The 18269-nt window shown below is 37.7% G+C and overlaps 1 protein-coding gene across 3 annotated transcripts in view; it reads left to right on the top strand.

Moving 5' to 3' along the window:
• Positions 1-18269, top strand: part of EPHA6 (EPH receptor A6) — a 520098-nt gene that overhangs the window by 255660 nt on the left and 246169 nt on the right. For all 3 annotated transcript variants that reach the window (XM_064468758.1, XM_064468741.1, XM_064468750.1), the window contains exon 4: positions 11357-11512. In XM_064468758.1, coding sequence (XP_064324828.1) covers positions 11357-11512 — 156 coding nt within the window. The remainder of the gene's footprint in view (positions 1-11356; positions 11513-18269) is intronic.

An 18269-nucleotide genomic window follows, 5' to 3' on the forward strand; every position in this document is an offset into this window, starting at 1 on the left:
GAGAAGGATAAGACAGAAATATCAGTTTATAGTACCAGTGGAAGGGACAGAGAGGAATAATCATATGTATATGATAGCATTTGATAAAGGGTATCATAAGATTGACAAACTGCTCTCTCTGTATTAAATTTCTTTGTACATATATTTAGTAAGAAAGCACTTTAAATTTTGTACATATTCCTCGTAGGAAGCACTTTGAATCTTTCTAATAATAGGAGGTATTTTTCTAGCATTTAGCATTTTTAGCATTTATGCTCAGATCAAGAGATGATGATTTTATAACTGTTATCACCACTCTGAGAGAGCGCTTTTTTAACATTCCAATTTTAAAAATCTTTTTGGAAACCAGCACCACATTGGCCACTACCTGAACATATTTTTGATGCTGGGAAAAACTTTACAAACAATATGGCAGACTCTTACTTGAACTAGACAACAAAGCCAGCCATGCAACTCTGAACTGGAACATCCATCTTTTTACAATTATTGTGACAATCGAAGGAAAAAAAGAAGAAAAAGAGGAGGTGAGAGCTTAAATGAGCTTGACTATTCAGCCCCTACGCTAGCACCAGCATTGCGGAGCAATCATCTGCTGTGGGTTTTCATTCATTGTGATCATGAAAGATACACAAATGAGCACTTTGTTATGGAAAGGCTGCTTTCACTTTTATGATGTAGAGATAGATAATGTGCAAAAGGAATTAGCCACAAAATGGAGAGCATTTTTTCCTTTCGCAGAAGGAAATATTTGATACAGTCTGATGCCTGTTTGCTGTGTCTTCTGATAAGGTAGGAGTCCTCAACTGTACATAAGAGTGTAAATGTTTCTGCAAAAACAGAAGCCTTCATGGCCTTCCAGAATGGACACTAATTCCTCTTGAAATGATATGGAGAAAATCCAGCAAATGCAGGTTCCTTCTGCAGTTATAAAAAATATCATCTCTTACTGCTGTTTTTCAGACTTCTGTTTTGTAGCGTTCACTGCAGTGTTGAGGAACTTTGCACACCCCTGCCTTATCCCTCCCCCTGCAAAAGGCCCTTCCAGCTGCAACTGTAGCCTAACCACTATTTCAACTTTCCTTTATGAAGAGCAATTTGATATGCTGAACAGCTCCCAGCAATGTTAAACTACTCCCTATGTGCGTTATGATATGCTGTCCTTGGTCTAATGGATTTTCTTGATTTCCATATTGCTTTAGTCTGAGGACTACAGCAGCAACAGTTTCCTTCTGTTATTTTTGGAAGTAGTAGAGAAATCTACAGAAGAATCAACAATGCAAGGAGGGATGTGCCACTGCAATATAGATATGCTCCACTCGCTTTACAGTGCACAAATTCTTCCATTTGGCCTTGGCTTGTGTGTCTAGAGTGAACTAAACACCCTAAACAGAAGTTATTAAAGTTTACCTGGAGAGTCAAGCATTCTCTCCAGTATTCTGGCATGTGCCTGTAAGCTTTCCTGACCAGTGCTGACTGCTGAAGTATGCTCCTCCTTTTTGGTCCTTTGTGTTACGAGTTCCCAAGTAAGCCAGGGCAGCTGAGTAGAGGAATACTACTTCTACCATGGAGAAACCCTGCAGCAAAGATGCTGGGGTGTTGAGTATTACAGCTGATTATCTAGTATTTCAGTTTTCCGGATTTGCATAGCTGCAGAATGTTCCAGGTCACTCAGGTACCAGCTCTTTACTGGACAGGACTGAAGGAATGAAGAAAGCATTTTCTTAAATACCAAGCTTTGCAATAATGGCACAACAATTAAAAAGTAATAAAATGCATTACTAAGATTATACTTGAAAATGAAGAGTTTTTATAGCTGCTGTGGACAGATTTTGGGACTCAGTGTGTAACTTCTGCCATTTACTCCAGCGCTTCATTGCCCTGCTGTGTTCTCAGGGTTACATTTCTCCTGCTCTTCTGGTTAAAGGTGGTTACTGGAGATGCGATGATCTTTTCTTTCCATTCTTTTCCTGCAGACCTTCCTGATCCCAGGAGTATGAACCAATATATTGCAGGAAATAACTTCCCTTCTTTTTCATTGCTGTCATGTTCCTTGATTACCCTTTCTATTGTGTGCCTTAATTAGCCTGACTGATTTCTTTTGTGCAATGTCTTCCAAAAACATAGTGATGTTCCTTTAAAAATTACGCAGCGTAGAAAACAGTATTTATGCCATCTCCTTTAAAGATTTATGAAGTCTGTCTAGTATTGGATTTTCTATGAGGTCTGTCCGTAAAATATCAACAGAAATAAAGACTAATTTGGGTATGGAGCAGTGCATTTGCGTATGCATAGTTCCCACCTCAATCAATTTATTAGTTTTCAGAGATCCCCACAACAGAATCAGCAGCACAAAGCAGCAAAAAAATAGTTGCTTGCCTCTTCAGGGAGGTGCATCCTGTTGTTTCTGTCTCTCTTCTTCCATCACTAATGAAGTACCTCAGTCTTCCAGCCATTTTTGTCACTTGATATTTCTTTGAGACATCTTGACTTTTTGTTCTTCCCAATTCCACAAATATAACTGTACTGTATTTTTATTCTATGGATAATAACAGCCTATGTATTATTGGTGCTTTGCACATCACTGAGACAACTTAAGAGAGTGTGCCAGGTGAGGACCTTCCAGCACCAGTGTCCCTGCCAGCAACTGCTGACGGAGACCAGCAACAGCTGTGGAAACTAGGTGCTGGAGTCTGCCTTTACCAGATTTACCAATTAACAAGAGGTCTTTATGGCCACGTACAGTACATTTACAGCACATGTAGGGACATAGGTTTTCATTGCATGGAAGAATTAGAGATCATTGCCACTATAAATAGTGAAACAGCTTTGGTGGTCTTGCTTGAAAATTTTGAGCCCAAGTTCGCAAAGGTCATGCGTGGTTTTTTTGATGCTGGTTCCTTGTGCTAATGCCAGTAATGCAGTGGTGCAGTAATGTGGTAGTGCAGTCTCTGTGCAGTCAAAAACTGGAGTCTTCCCATTCCAATAGCTTCTGGCTTTACCTAGGCAGCCTTTTTATTGACTCAGATGCCAGAAACAAATATATTTCTCTCAAATCACTGACACATCTTCACTAGTCAGAGGATAATCACGAATTTCTTCTAGACATATCTAAGTGGCATGAAAGCTGCTTTTGTTTTGATTTTAGCCTGAGTTTGTTTTTCACTGTTGGAGCTTATACAGGCATACATTAAAGGACCTAATGAAATGAAACGGAAGCTGTACAGTGATCTCTGGGTCCCCCTTTAGGAAGGTGTATTTGAGCTAAACACACACACACACAAAATAAGTTGCAGTATAGCAACCTTCTCTAAAAATTAACTGTATTGACTCATCAGTACAGTTTATAAGATGTGTTTAAGGGGTAATTTTGAAAGGTTGCAGACCCTCTGTAAAGCAATGTAGCCTGTATTATCAATAGCTTTTATTTTTATGGATATGGTCTTGATCTGTAGTTTCAGTGCTTGATATTTCCAGTCATATGAGCTTCTTTTCAGCTGTTTATAATTTTGCCGATTCTCTATTTATTCATGCTGAAACATTCTTTCCTGCCATCTACCTTTTGTCATTGTAAATTTCATTTAGTCTCTTCATTTCAGAAAAAATAATTCAGCTAGTTCTAAGAATTAAGTGAAAAACAAAGTTTTATCAGTATTGGAAACATTTTCCCTTTCTTTCCTTGAAGAGTACCTATGCGTTTGAATCATATTCTTCAATTCTAGTCTTTATAAAAGTGTTTAGGATGGTCTTTTTATGTTTTTGAAAATACAAAAATGAGTCCTTAGTCAAGATTTTTAAAGAAGAGGCTAAAAATGTAGAATATACACCTACAGGAAAAATCTATAAGTAAGGTGACAAATACAATGGGTAGGCAACCTGTGAAAGTATCATGCTGCTTGTGATGAACAAAGAAAAGAGTAGCAGTTACATGTATTTTTCCTACACTGTCAATTGTCTCCGTCTTGCCTGTAAGTTAACGGGAAGCCAGAATATGGACAGTCTTCCTCCCAGATCTTTCCAGATAAAATCCATCTATTACTAGGCAATGATAGTCTCCAGCAGCAATATGAAAAGCAGCTTAAGTCACTGAGTAATTATTGCTCTGTACACAAAAAGCAAAGTTTAATAAGATAGTTTGTTTCCACAGTGAAAAGCTATCTATCTGAGTCACCTTGGTGACAAACATGGTGCTTCTTTTTGTTATCAGAAGCCTTTAGTTGTCAACTTAAATCTCTTTGAGAAGTAGCTGACAGCACCTTAAAAAGTGCAGAATAGTATTCACCTGTGCTGTGTAGTACAGATCCCAGCTCTTTGATGAGCTATTGAATTGTATCTAGTATGACAGACAGTGATAAAATTAATATCATTGATTGTTCTCCTTGTCTGTGTCAATTTTTTGGATAAACCACAGATTCTTTAAGACCACGTATGTGACCTGAATCATTGCTCAAGTTATTGCATTGCAAGTAATGTTTTATACAGAGAAAAACTGCATTGATGTGAAATAAAAACACTGTTTGATATATGCCGATTATCTCTTCTGTCATTGCTTCTAATAATTTTAATAAACAACCTCAATAGAATATTGAAATATGGGAATGACAGAAAATAAGTCATTGGGGGGAAAAAAAAGAAAGAACAATTACTTTCATTTACCTATGCTCATTATGTAGTTATATTTGAGGAAGCAGCCTTATACCTACCTCTTTTTCTTCTCTCTTGGTCCTCTCCAAAGTCAAGGATATAAGTAATGCTCTTATGTGTTCTCCACCTCAAATAATAAAAATTAATATTAGAGAGCAGAAAATATTGGCAAGAGAAGAGATTGACTGGAGCATACAAACACAGATGCATTTAAGTGCATGCCTAGGCACCCAGAAAAATAACCCATCAAATTTACCACAAACAAAAAAGGAAAATCAGTCTATTGCCCTGCAAAAGTTTGGTCATTCAGTCACTAAGTTTCCCAGTGACAGGTGTCTGTTGTCCCCTCCATACCATCTGTAGGAACTGAACCAAACCAGAGCCTTGCTTTCTTGATAGATGATGTCTTTTATTCTTGTGGTTTCAACTAATCAGCATGTTCCTTAATTTATAATTTATCATGGCTGGTCTTCCTCCAATGGGTTCTTCATAATGCCTCATGTTTCTGGCAACTTCTCCTGCGTAGTCTCACTATCAGTTTGAACATGACCCAAAGTGAATGCCCTCTCTTTTCTCACAGTCCATTCATGACCAGAATAACACAAAGATCATGTGAAGAAAAGACATGAGATGACTTAAACAGATAGTACTCACATTCAAAGGTTGTCATCATAGCTTCATTGTCCTAATTCTGTAATATCCTAATCTTGACTGTGATCGGATTCTGCCTGTTGTAATATACGATGTGTAACTTTTGTTACATTCTTTTCTCTTGTTCTTTTCTATATACTTCTTTGGTCTTTTCTATACACTTTTACTAAAATATGAATTGGTTGAAATAATAATATAGTTCCTTGTTTCTGCACAGCGGTAGAATAGAACAGGCCGTACTGGATTGCTCTTTTTATAAAGTGATCAGATATCAGAGGGGTAAGAGGACTTTGGAATAATTGACAGAATATAACAAATATGAAAGATGTCAGTCTCATAATGCATTAGTGGGTTTCAGTAAGCAATTTAAAAAATGTATGAGGTAGAAAAGCATAACAAATTATGTGTTTTGGAAAGATTAAAACACCTCTTCCACAGCTACTGATGGTTGCCATTCATTGTAAATGACAACAGAGTCTTCTCTATTTTCATTTGATTGATGAACTCTCAGCAAGCTATAAAAATCCCATTTTCATGAGAAATACCTTCCCATGCACAAACCAACAAGTGTCAGACATACCTAAAAGTTGCTTCTAAGTTTGCTTTGGACTCCCCTTACTGCAACTAACTTGATAACAGGTGATTCAGATGTTGTAAAACTGAAACAACTACAAACTGGAATCAACTTCTTTCTTTCAGAATGGCATGCTCCCACAGAGCAGTGAAAATGCTCCTTTTTTTTTAAAGCAACAATGTTTATGACCACAAAGATGAGCACCACATTTGCATTTTCCAGATTTCATGTCTATACATCATACCCCGCCCAGGCTGGGGAAAAACATAACAGTCTTGAGCAGTAAAGAATCTTCTGCAAGAAAGCTCACAACTGCATTTTGTAGTAATTGACCCCTGACCTTATTTACTGGACTGGGCAATTCAAAATATCCTTAAAAACACTGTCCCATCGAGCACGAGATGAAGCCCTCACTCCTCACTGCCTGAGTAATGCCGTGTGGCCTGCCAGCCTACACGCAGGTCAGCCTTCGTCTGCCTTCCCCTGGGTTTGGAAACGTGTCTGGTTTCCCAGATGGATCTCCGTGAAGTATGGAGAGCTTGCTACAATACATCTCCAGCTGTCGGTTTAGGTTGTTGGGCCCCATGGGGGCCAGTAGCGGTGGGGCCTCCCCAAGGGAGGCCAGGCAGGACCAGGGCTGAGACATCCCAAATGTCGGCCCATGGGTGGGCTGAGCTCGGCAGGGCCCATGGCCAGGCGGGGCAGGGCTGTGCCATGGCAGAGCTGTAGCCCAGGCAGGGACCAAGCCCTCAGCTAAAAGCAGTTCCCCCAGGCAGGGGTTGGCCTCATGACCACTCTGTCAGGGTCCCAGTGGGATGGGGCCACCCTCAGCTGCACTGCCTCTGAGCTGGCCCTGAGCCCCCACAGCCAGAGCCCTGGAGGGGGATGTGCTCGTGGCCCTTATGGCCATAGACCGACCGTGCAGCCATGCCCGGGGAAAGGTGCATCTTGCACCATACATGTACCATCCTGTTTGGAACAGCTATAGATGGTATCTCATTTTAGGCAGTAAGTGTACAAAGCACCTCTAAAGTTGTTCTAGTCTGCTTCAACACCTCTGCAAATAACATCAAGAGTGCTAAATTGTTTTGCAGCTGCTTGATAAAAGACTTCTCCCACTCCTTGCCCAGACTGGGAGGCTAGAAAGCCATGAATCACTCGAAGAGTTCACCAGAGCTTTGCACAGTGTTAATTTCTCTTCGTATGCATCTGTGTGTCATACAAACAAAACTAAATGCCATATATTAAACATTAAATAAGGAAAATTATATTAATTACAAAGCTTGTATAATTTAAAAACCTCATAGTCAAATCCTGATAAAGTTGTAGTAAAGCACATTTATAGATGTGTTATCTTTTATGAAGCCAATTAAATTATCAGTACTTCTCTGCATGATCTCTGGCATTTCATTGGAGAAAACTTCAGTGTCTTTGAATTGTTCATTCAGATACCCTGCTAATTACTTAACCATTAAGACAATATATTATCTTCCCCCAGGCTTTACAAAAGTCAAATCTCATACAGTTCATATAATTAGTAACTCACAAAGTCACTTCTGTTAGATAACGTTAGGGAAAATAACAGGCCTCCCAGTGATTTGGAAGTTAGAAAAAAATACTCTGTGGTAACAAAGATGAAAACAAACTTTAGGTTTTTTGAATAGTCATCCTTAGAAGCTTTTTCAGGTGGCAGCTTTTCATAGTTTAAATTTTAGTGTACACTGACCCATGCACAAATAATTTATGGAAATTATAAATGCAATAACTATTAGCTGAGCAAAAAAAATGTTATGAGAAACACTTTGAAAATACTGATTTATCAACCCATACAAAATAAAACTTTCTGCATACATAAACACCTGGAACAAACTTTTAAGTTACTTGTAATAAACTTACATAGAATACAATCTTGCATGGGAAAGATGTCTTTTTCCTTCTCCAAATATAAAACCGCAACCCATCTATAATTAAAAGTTTCTGAGTTTCTGATTTGCCCATCAGGCACTTTGTGTACTAAAGTACTTTTGTGTGGCTGAAACTGCCACAGGAGAATAAACAATAGAAGTAACAGGGAGCTAGGCAAAATCTGAGGAACGTGGTTAACATTAAGTATGTAAGTAAGCCTATTGATTAATCCCTTCACAGAGTCGTATCCCAATCCTTATTTTAGCTACTGTGTGACTTCAGGACTCTAAAGTTGAATACAACTTCTAGCGCTTGTGAGACGTGTAGACGTGGCACTTCAGGGCATGGTTTAGAAGGCATGGTAGTGTTGGGTTGACAGTTAGACTTGATGATCTTAGAGGTCTTCTCCAACCTTTATGATTCTATGATTCTATATCACAACCAGCAGTGATTTACATGTAGTAATGCAATCTGCAATCTCGTAGCAGAACATTTACAAACCCCAGTTCTACAAAATGTGATGCATAAATCAGAAATTAGAATGGAATATGTATACCATTGATCCCTCTGTGCAATTTTCCTGTAAATTTTAATTGGAATTGCTGTGAGCTACAGTTGGCTCTTATACAGTGGTCTTATACAGCCTTAAGCTCCACAAAGGCACCTAAGGCCGAAGGAACAGAGACATTCTTTTTATTTTCTTCAGAGGGAGACGTATCTCTGAAATCATACCAGTTGAGGCATTTCCTAAATGAGCTTTTAAAAACCTGTGTAGGAGCTCTAGTGCTTGCAAATTTTCTGTGGAAAAATGGTAAATTTAGCAATTGTTTTTATTAATTGTGCCACTGAAACATAGTATCTGTTAGCAGAGTCTAAGCTTAGATATGTCCAGCAGCTGAAGTACTGTATTTCAGACTCACGCTGTATATTCATTGATTTTGATAGAGTAACAGTTTATTTTCTTTCACCTTGAATGTTGACAGTCAGCACTGAGTTATCCAGAGAGGTGAAGTATCCCAAGCATGTGATCATTTGGGGGTTTTCAGCTTGTGTTATTTTATCTTGTTTATGAGGGGCTGGTTTTTATTTGAAAGTGTACAATAATCCTGGTTGTGTGATTCTACCTTTGGACAGGGAGCGGGTTATCAGTAGCTTTGTAAACTTCTCCATAGAAAAGCTTCCCTGATACCATCCTCTGCCTCAGAATTTGTGGTACATACCTGGCTTAATGGATAAATGTGTTTGGGTTGGTTTCAAAAGAAGTAAAATGATCCACTTATTCACCCATTATTTTTTTTCTCTGTGTTTTCTATGAGTATATATGTGCTTTCTTTTAAGGGGCATACCATATCAAAACCATAATTACTTTAAATACATTACAGAATATAATTTCAGAATAAAACATTTACTTTTTTAAAATTGGAAATTAATCTTCTGCTTGAACTTTATTTTGGAATAGTGAACTGCTTGAAGTTTAAACAAAATATTTCTCTTAAAGAGAAATGCTATTTTCTTTTGATGCAAAATGGTTTGTCATTTGGGGGACAGAAAGTAAGACGGAATGATTTGAGAACTGACAGACATAAATTTCAGAAGTATTAAGGATTTTAAAGAGCACCCATTTTGCTTTGACTGAAACCGTAACCTGGAATTGCCATCGCTTTAATAAACAAAGTTCTTTGTATTGAACCACGTGTATGAAAGGTAGCTTTAAAAACAAGAATTTAATATTCATCCTTAGATAAGCCAGGGCAGGATTTGGGCATGAGAGAAGAGCAGGCAAGCAGAACACCCTTCCTCGATTTTGCCTCACCTCCTCTCTTCCTTCCCTCCAGCAAAGCTCAGAGGAGTCAGTGCCCATGGCCTATTTCTACAATGCTGCCTTCTTCCATGCACCAAACCTGCTGTCCTTCCAATCAGTAGAAAACTACTGCTCGCTATAATCGCAATTGTATCAGACCAGTAGTCTTCTTTCAAAGGGAAAACCCCTGCTGTTCCCACCCCTCTTATCTCTTAACACCAGAAGATACTTTCCCCACGCCTCCACTTCCCCCTCATAAGTGACAGCAGGACAGGATTCCTCCCTGATACCTATTCAGCAGAGTAAGAAGAACACACTGGGAGGAGAACTGCTGAAATTGCTCGGTCAAAATTAACCTCTTAAAGTTACACTTGAAAAACTGGGTCTTGGATTCTGATAGGCAATCAACTGTTAACTTTTTCAGTCCCATCTTCTTGCTGCTTTCCCTCAGCTACTAACAGAACTGCTTTTATATCAAGCAAGTCCACTAGAATCAGAAGCAAAACTGATCTGTGTATGTTATCTATGAGTTAATACTTTTTAATAACTCACTTAATATGAACTGACAATGAATCCATAAAATGCATACTTTGGGGTACTTTTTAAAGAACACCTCATTTTAATATTGTTATTTTGTCTTATTACAAGAGAAGGAAGTACTTTCTAGTTTCTCTAGCAATGTAAATAAAATAGTCTTCAGTATGTCAAAATGAGAAAAAGCCACATGGATCTTCAAAATTATATTTATAGCAATTGTTTCCATTGTACTGCTGGAGGAGTCAGAAGGAACATGAGTCTGTACAGTGTATACATGTTTGAGTTGCTCTTTCATTTGTTTCAGTTCTGCTTTCAGGTTGGGAAGCCAAAAGGCAGTGACTGCAATACATGCTGGCATGTGTAAATGTGGTAGCTGGCAGGAGAAAGAAAGAAATCTCTGTTTAAACATGTGTGATGAAGTCTGAGGAAGGTTTTAAATATTTCAGAATGCAAACATGGCAAGTTATGTTGAGATTTATTTTAACAAATTGTTTCTGCTTTAAAGGCCAGCAAAAAGGCACATAAGGTTGTGCTGTGGTCAAGAAGCAGGGACCCCTGCTCTGAGTTACTGGAGGCATCCTGAGCATCACAACATCCCCATCCCCAGGGCAGCTGCTATCCAGGTTGTTTCCTGACACAATTAAGAGTAGCCTCAGGCTTGCCATAGCTTGTGCTAGAGGGTATCGGCATCTCCTTCCTGTATCTCCAAAGGTGGTTATAGCAGCACCTCCCAGCCTCTCATGCCAACAGGGTGCAGAGGAGCCAGCTGATGTGGCCGTTCTGTCAGAGGCTTCTCGGGACTGTAGGCAAGTCAAATCCCACGTGTTGTGAGGGTAAACATAGGAAGCCTTGCAAGTCTCCATTACTTAAATAAGGAAGCCATATAAATAGCTTTGGCAGATAAGAGTTACCTCTTTCTTGTGAAGAGACGGAACCTACATAAAACATAGATAATGTGCTTTTGTTCAGTGATAGTGAAGTTGTCTAGATAACAATTTCAAGCAGCAGTGAGGACTGTCTGTAAATTTGGAAGCTGTCTCTTTTAATGATTTCCCATTACACACCAAGAACAGTTTTGGTTTTTTTAAGGTCATATACCAAAATAAAAGCAGTGAAGAATTCTATGACCAAAATAGCATATATTATCTAGGTTGGAAGGGAAAGAAATTGCATTGTAACTGCATGGAACAGATTTTACTTATGACCAAAACTTGCTTCTATTAATGACACTTTTTCTTGTTTTGCAGCTTGCCGGCCTGGATTCTATAAAGCATTTGCTGGAAATGTAAAGTGCTCCAAGTGCCCTCCACACAGTTTGACTTATGCAGAAGCAACTTCTGTCTGTCAGTGTGAGAAAGGTTACTTCAGAGCTGAGAAGGACCCTCCAACTATGGCATGTACCCGTAAGTCTGATCAGTAACAGTGCCTGCAATTCTCTTCTCCTGTGCCTTTTTTTTTTTTTGTATTAAAAAAAAATTTACATGAATTTGTGCATTTTCTGAAGAATCCCACTCAAGATACCCAAAAGAGATTTTTAAAATCAAAATTCAAACATATTTCAATTTTGTCTGGATATCCCTAAAAATACTGACATGTTTCTTAGTTTGGTGGCTTTTTAACTTGTAGTTCTGAGCAATAATACAAAGTATGTGATCGTTGTCATATAGATAACAACATTGTATTTTAAATACATGAAAATATGCTTGTACAAAGCTTTTAAAAAAATGGAGGAGTCACATAAAGAAAGAAACTGATATGACATACTCTGTTGTTTCCCCAGATTTAAATGAAAATTTTAAGACAAATATCCCAAGACAATTGAATAAAAACTAAACTATCTAAAAGACAAGAAAATCACAAAAAGAAAGGAAGAAAGATGTATCCAATCAGGAGATATAATTAAACTCTCTTGCATATCATCTTCTTTCAACAGAATGTTATTCCCTCTTACACAACTGTGATAATGAAAATTCTTTAGATTTTTTGATAATTTTTAAAACACAACATTTTGTGGTTTTTGACTAACCTAAATTTGTCATTAAGACAAAGTTGATACCCACCAATCTAGGGGCAGAAATTCTGACTGAGAAGAAATTTTTGTCACTTTGATCAATGTGCTCATGTCTAGAAACAAAAGCATCCATTTTCTTTCAATTTAATAAAATATTTCCCATAGATTTTAATACATGGTTCATTACTCACTGGGGTTCATTAATTGATCATAAAGCAACTATATCTGTTTAATCTCAAAACTGGGAACAAACATCATTTAAAAATCTGTGGGTGAATTAGTGTATTTATGTATAAAATCCTATTTAATAAACCAATTAAAATCTGTTTGCAAATTTTCTAAGATACTTGGTTTTCTGTGTAGCATCTTATTAACTCTTTTTGTGGAGGATTTGATTCAAGTACCTTTTTTGCCACAGTCCTCTTGTTAAGAGAATTCTTAAAAAGTTAACATGTTAAATGCATAAAGTATTTTGACAGACTGCGTGTACAAAAAGCTTAAGAGAGAAAACCATGAAAAAAAAAGTACTGCCACAATAACTATCAGGGTAGAGTCATAATTTTGGTGTGTTTACACTGCACAAGGCAGCACAATGTAAAAATAGCTGAGCTGACACCAGCAGAACTTGAACTACTCCCTGTGCCCATGCTTGTCTCTCCAAATGGCACTCTACTGGGCAAACTGGGAATATACCAGATAATTTGGAGCTAACTGACAAAGCCATAGGAACTCTGTAAATCTGAGGTCATTCCGTAGACCAAGACGTTGCCCATCCACTAAATGGGAGTGATGGTCACTAAAAATGGCATTCCTCAGATCCAAGGCACTTAGCAGAAAGTTGTATAATCTAACCATAGGGTTTTCAGATGGGAAGGGAAAATCCCAGCCTCCAGCCACTTAAGGGACACAGGGTTCTGAGAGGCACCGCAATCCAACACACACAACCTGCTGTCAGCTCACTCTGGAGCAGGGCACACAGGCCTCTCCTTTTGCACAAAGTATGTAAGGGAGTAAACAATGTTGTTCCAGACTTCCTGCAGGAAAATGGTGATTAAAAATAATTCCACTCAAATGAGTGCCCCAAGCGTAGGCCATTAAAAACTTACCCACAGAAGTGACACACATCCCAGGCACTCTTGACAGTTTCATGCTTAGAAGGATGGTTTCACTCATGCATTATGCAGGTATGGTTGCATATTATTTATACGTCACTGATTTTTTTCATCACCAAAAGTCAGTTCTTCTCTGAAAAAAGTACTCATACATGGCATTATGTTTCCATAATTATCTTTCAGGACACAGCTTTAAGCCCTGATATCCACTGGTATTGATAAGGTAGGGAGGAGCATGAGAGCCCTGTGGCATCAGGGAGCAAATACATACAACACCCCGGTGCTTTCCCAACAAAAGCTGTGTGCTGAGAGCAGCTTTGGCCAAAAAATGTCAGGGAATACTCACTGCCAGATCTCTCTTTTCCTGCTGAGGATGTCAGCTAAAGCAACCGAGTGAGTAGAGGCAGGGAAGAAATCAACCACAGCAGGGGTACCAGTGCCCCATCTCACCCTGACTTAGGAGAAATAAGAAATAAAGGAGACAGTGGACCTTTGTTTTCTGCCTTGCTCTTGTTTCAGTGCCACCATGCATTGCCTCTCATTCAGCCTAGATGGCAATGCATCAGTACTTCACTGACTTCAACAGCAGATGAATACATCTTATACCTACAATGATGATTATTTTACTAATTGTCAGCTCTGCAAATGACACCGAGATTCTTGACAGGCAGACAGCATTCTTATCTTGCACATCATCAGTAATGAAGAGTCCGCAGGCCAAATTATTCCCTAGGTGATATCTTTAGCCCCACTTCTTTCAAATTATGCTTTCAGTTATTAAAATTACATTTCTGTCATAAATACAACCTCACTGCTTTCGGTGGGTCTGTGTGGATATGGCCAATTTAAATTTAATAAACAAAGATACAGGTACGAGTAGAATTTAGATTGTTCCTTCCAAACTGTCAGGTTATACTGTAATAAAAGGAGTTGGAAAGTTAGAAAAAAACAAAAGAGCCAATTTGACTAAATAGAGAAGAAGCTGTGCAGTAAGCAAATGCCCTTCCTATGTAACCACTTTTAAGGCAGATCTGCATTTATGATGTTCATTTGCAAGTTTGTATCCTGACATGTGAGATGTGACATAAGAGGTCAGAAATTTTTTAAATGAGAGTTGTTCTTGAATTAAACACAGAATGAATAGTGGATTCCCCTTAAAAATTTCTTCATATTCAAGCATATTGAACCAACTGTATTCATACCTATTTTATTTTCTTCCCCAAGTCCTGCAAAGCAGTATGCGTAAGAGAGATATTTTATTCTCTCTCTCTCTTTCCATTCATGTATAGGGTTAGACAGTGTCCCTCACTACAGAATTTTTCCTCAATACTGGAAAACTTGCATATGTAGCAGTATGGAAAATAAGGACCTTGATTTAAGAGACTATGAAATTAAGAGTTTAGCTTCAGGCATCCACTTTTTTCAAGATGAGCTTCAAATCTAATTTCATTAATTGTGTGAAAGTGCATACTGTATGCTTTTCCAAAATTGTACAGTTCCCATTTTTACTTCTGGTAACTATTTTGTAAAAGAATAGTGTGCACTTTGCAGAAAAGCATAACAGAAATCTGATTTTAATAAGAGGAATGGAAATTACATTAGGTGATATTGTTAATCTCTTTCTCCTAGCCTTTCTTCATTTGATTGGCACTTGTTATCAATCTCTTGCTGCTACTCTTTCCTTATTGTATTTCTTTGCCATATGCGAATACTCCATCAGTGATCTCTCTGCATACACAGTGAGCAACAAATAGCATCATATCTAATCCCGTCTGATTACTCTGTACATAAACTATAACATTTCCCACTTTAATGTAATTGGATAAATTGATCCATCTTTTCAAGGTCAGAGGCAGGCAGGCTTATATTGGGTGTCTGAGTCTGAATGCATCTCTTTTCATGTTATGCTTAAACAATTTTGAACCCAACAAACTTGTGTCCTGTTCAATAGGCTCTGCCACAAACTGTATCCTCTACTTGTAATAGTCAACACTGTATTCCAGTGGCAAAATCAAGCAATATGCTTGAAGCCTTTGACTCTACTGCCTCTATTGTTATTTTTACATATGTACTTGTTTGCAATTTATCATTATGTTCAGACTTGGAGTATTCGTTTGCTGTAGCTGCCTTCCATTCTTGCCTGCATCACAGAAAAAAGAATAAGTGATTCTGAAAAGGAAAAATGTAATACAGCGCTCTACATCAAGTGACACTACTTCTCTTGCGTCTTGTATGTATGTATATAAAAAAGCAATTATGAACTCAGGGGCACAGGCAGATGCTGATTCTGAGTATTCTCAGAAGACGATGAGATAGTTTTTGCCCTTCCGCTGTAAATTCAGTAGTCAAATAACACAGACTTCTAAGAGTCCAATAGTTAGTAACGGTCAGTTCTCACTTAGAAAACAACAAAGTTTTTCCAGGAAGTCATCACTCTGTAGTGTTTAAAATACTGCTTTGCGCTCACTAGACTTCTGCAGCGTTGGGTTTGCTCCTCTCTCCTTCCATAAAGGGCAAAATGCACTTCACCTTCACAGAGGGAGAGGATATGCAAAGCAAGATGAGGTGCAAAACACTGCATGAGGCATAAACTCAACTCTGTTGCTTTTGGAGCGGCCTGCGCCCCCATAAGACATCAATGCCAGTCTACTCCACAGATTGTGTAGAAGTACCTGTTACATTAGAATTTGTAAATGAAGCAGATGACACTGCTCACACTCTGGCTGTGTTTCATCTAAGAAGCTGAAGAACTGCCTTTTTTTTTTTTTTTTTTTTTAATGCTCATCTATCTGAAATGTGTTTTACTCTTTTGCATAAAATCCAAAGTCATGAATTTTGCTGTGAGGAAAGGATCCATCATTTTCACCAATATACTGTTTTCCTTAAAAATCAATATAAGGAAATCCCTGAGAGCTTTGCACACAGATGTCTGCAGAAGGCTTATTGCTGCCAAGTTTTTCCAATGTGTCAAATAATCTTTGCTTAATTTATAAATGATAACAAAGCAATCAGGCCACATTCATAAAAGCCCAGTGACACATAATTTAGCTGAATCTGAGGATTAGAATTAATTGTCTCTCTTTGTTCCAAGTTCTAAATCTTAGTAAATGATTCACTGCATGTCATTACAGCTTAATATTTGCATGAAATCACAGTTTAACTGGCATAATTTAACAGCAATTAAAAAGCTATTTAATCGTCATGCAAATTGGCATGAGGGGCTTTGAGTATGAAGGGTGTCTGAGGTTTTTTCAGTATTTGCAGGCGGACAGTCGTATACTTTCAGACACCCCTAACGTAATTGATAATGTATTCATTGAAATGGGAATGTACAATAGTTCGTGTTTTCTCTTACAATTGAGGATTAAGTCCCAAATCATTCATATAACAACCTTCAATCTCTCGTACAAATAAAAAACATGTTTTAGAAAGTGTATTTTATCTATTGTATTGGTTCTTCTACTGATGCCATCTACATACAGTATAACAAAAATCTGATAGAAAATTAAAATCAACAAAGCCAGACAAAACTCTCCTACCGCTTGGATTCACATTAATTCCTGCTTTGGCCTGCCAAAATTGACGAAGTAACATAAAAAAACCCATGAGCTACGACAATCCATTTTCATTATATCTATAGTTTATGTAAGATTAAATTTAAGCCAGTTTTAAAACATTGGCTCCAATCCTTCAAGCAATTACACACATGCTTAGTTTTAAGTGCGTAAGTATTACCACTTATTTCAAGGGGATTACTGATCTGCTTAAAGTTATGCACATATGTAAGTGCAATTAAGGCTCATCCTCCATATTCCTAAACGTCCTCGTTAGTTTTAACAGTGGGAATTTGTTAAGACCAGTCATTATTTAATTCTCACAGCATGTTTTTAGGGGAAACATAATTATTCCTGTCTTCTGCACACAAATAATAACAACTGAAGCTGAAGTAATCTCTGCTAGTTTTAGCTTATTCTGACCTCAGGACTGTTTTCCAGAGTAGCTGGAACCATCAACCTCACAGTAATTTGATGGGAAGTTTAGAGATTTGTAAATCTGAGACACTCTAAGGTTGTAGGGGCTTTTGGGCCACATCAGCATCTTCAAGGCTGTACCTTGTCTCTGTTTTCCACACCACTGGAAAATGATGTATCAATATAATTAGCCTTTGTTAACAAGTTGCATTGACAAATACTTATATATGACAGTATTTCTAATGCTTCAATGTTAGACTTATTGCAAGGACACAGTCAAAGACCAGGAAGGAAATACACAAAATATTATCAAATTACAAAATATTTTCAAATTACAAAAATAATTTTCATCTGACGGGTTCCAGAAATACTGAAATATTGTATCAGTACAAATGAGCCACACACTCTTCAGCGAAATGATTCCTTGATATGCGGAAAAATAACTGGTCTTTACTTTGAGGCGCTTTTTGGCTGCTAAGTGCGAACCCTGCACAGACAGGTATACGAATAAATGCTCAGACATTCAAAGTATTTTAGATTTTCTTGTCCACTAAAAAAATGCAGAACTGTAACACCTCCAAATGTTTTAATTATCAGGTGCTTGAAATCCAGCAGCTAGCTCATTATTTACTTTAGGGCAAAAATCATTTTAATGAAAATACATTCTCAGTTATTTTAAGTTACAAATAAATGTCAGAAAGAAAAAAGCAACTCAGATGTTCAACTACAGTTCACAGAAAATCATAACATTTATTGGTTTACATTATCCCTCCCACACGATACAAACTTTTTTCCCTTTACAAGCATTCCAGCTTTTATACCCACATTTATGCCACATAAGTAAACAAATAGCATCACTTAAAAAACACAAATGTTGGTAAGTAGTGACTTTTTTTCTGCAACCATTATTGCCCCTTCCCTTCATTAAAGTTAGTATTCATTCTTGCTGCTATGTATAGGTACAACTGTATAGACCTTTACTACTCTTAGTAAAACGTAAGATATAGTAAAGTTTTCTGTTAAAGTATAGTCTATTTTAGGGCCATCTTCAAGAATTAAAAGCTTG

This window comes from Phalacrocorax carbo, chromosome 1, assembly GCF_963921805.1.
Source record: "Phalacrocorax carbo chromosome 1, bPhaCar2.1, whole genome shotgun sequence".
Lineage (NCBI taxonomy): Eukaryota > Metazoa > Chordata > Aves > Suliformes > Phalacrocoracidae > Phalacrocorax > Phalacrocorax carbo.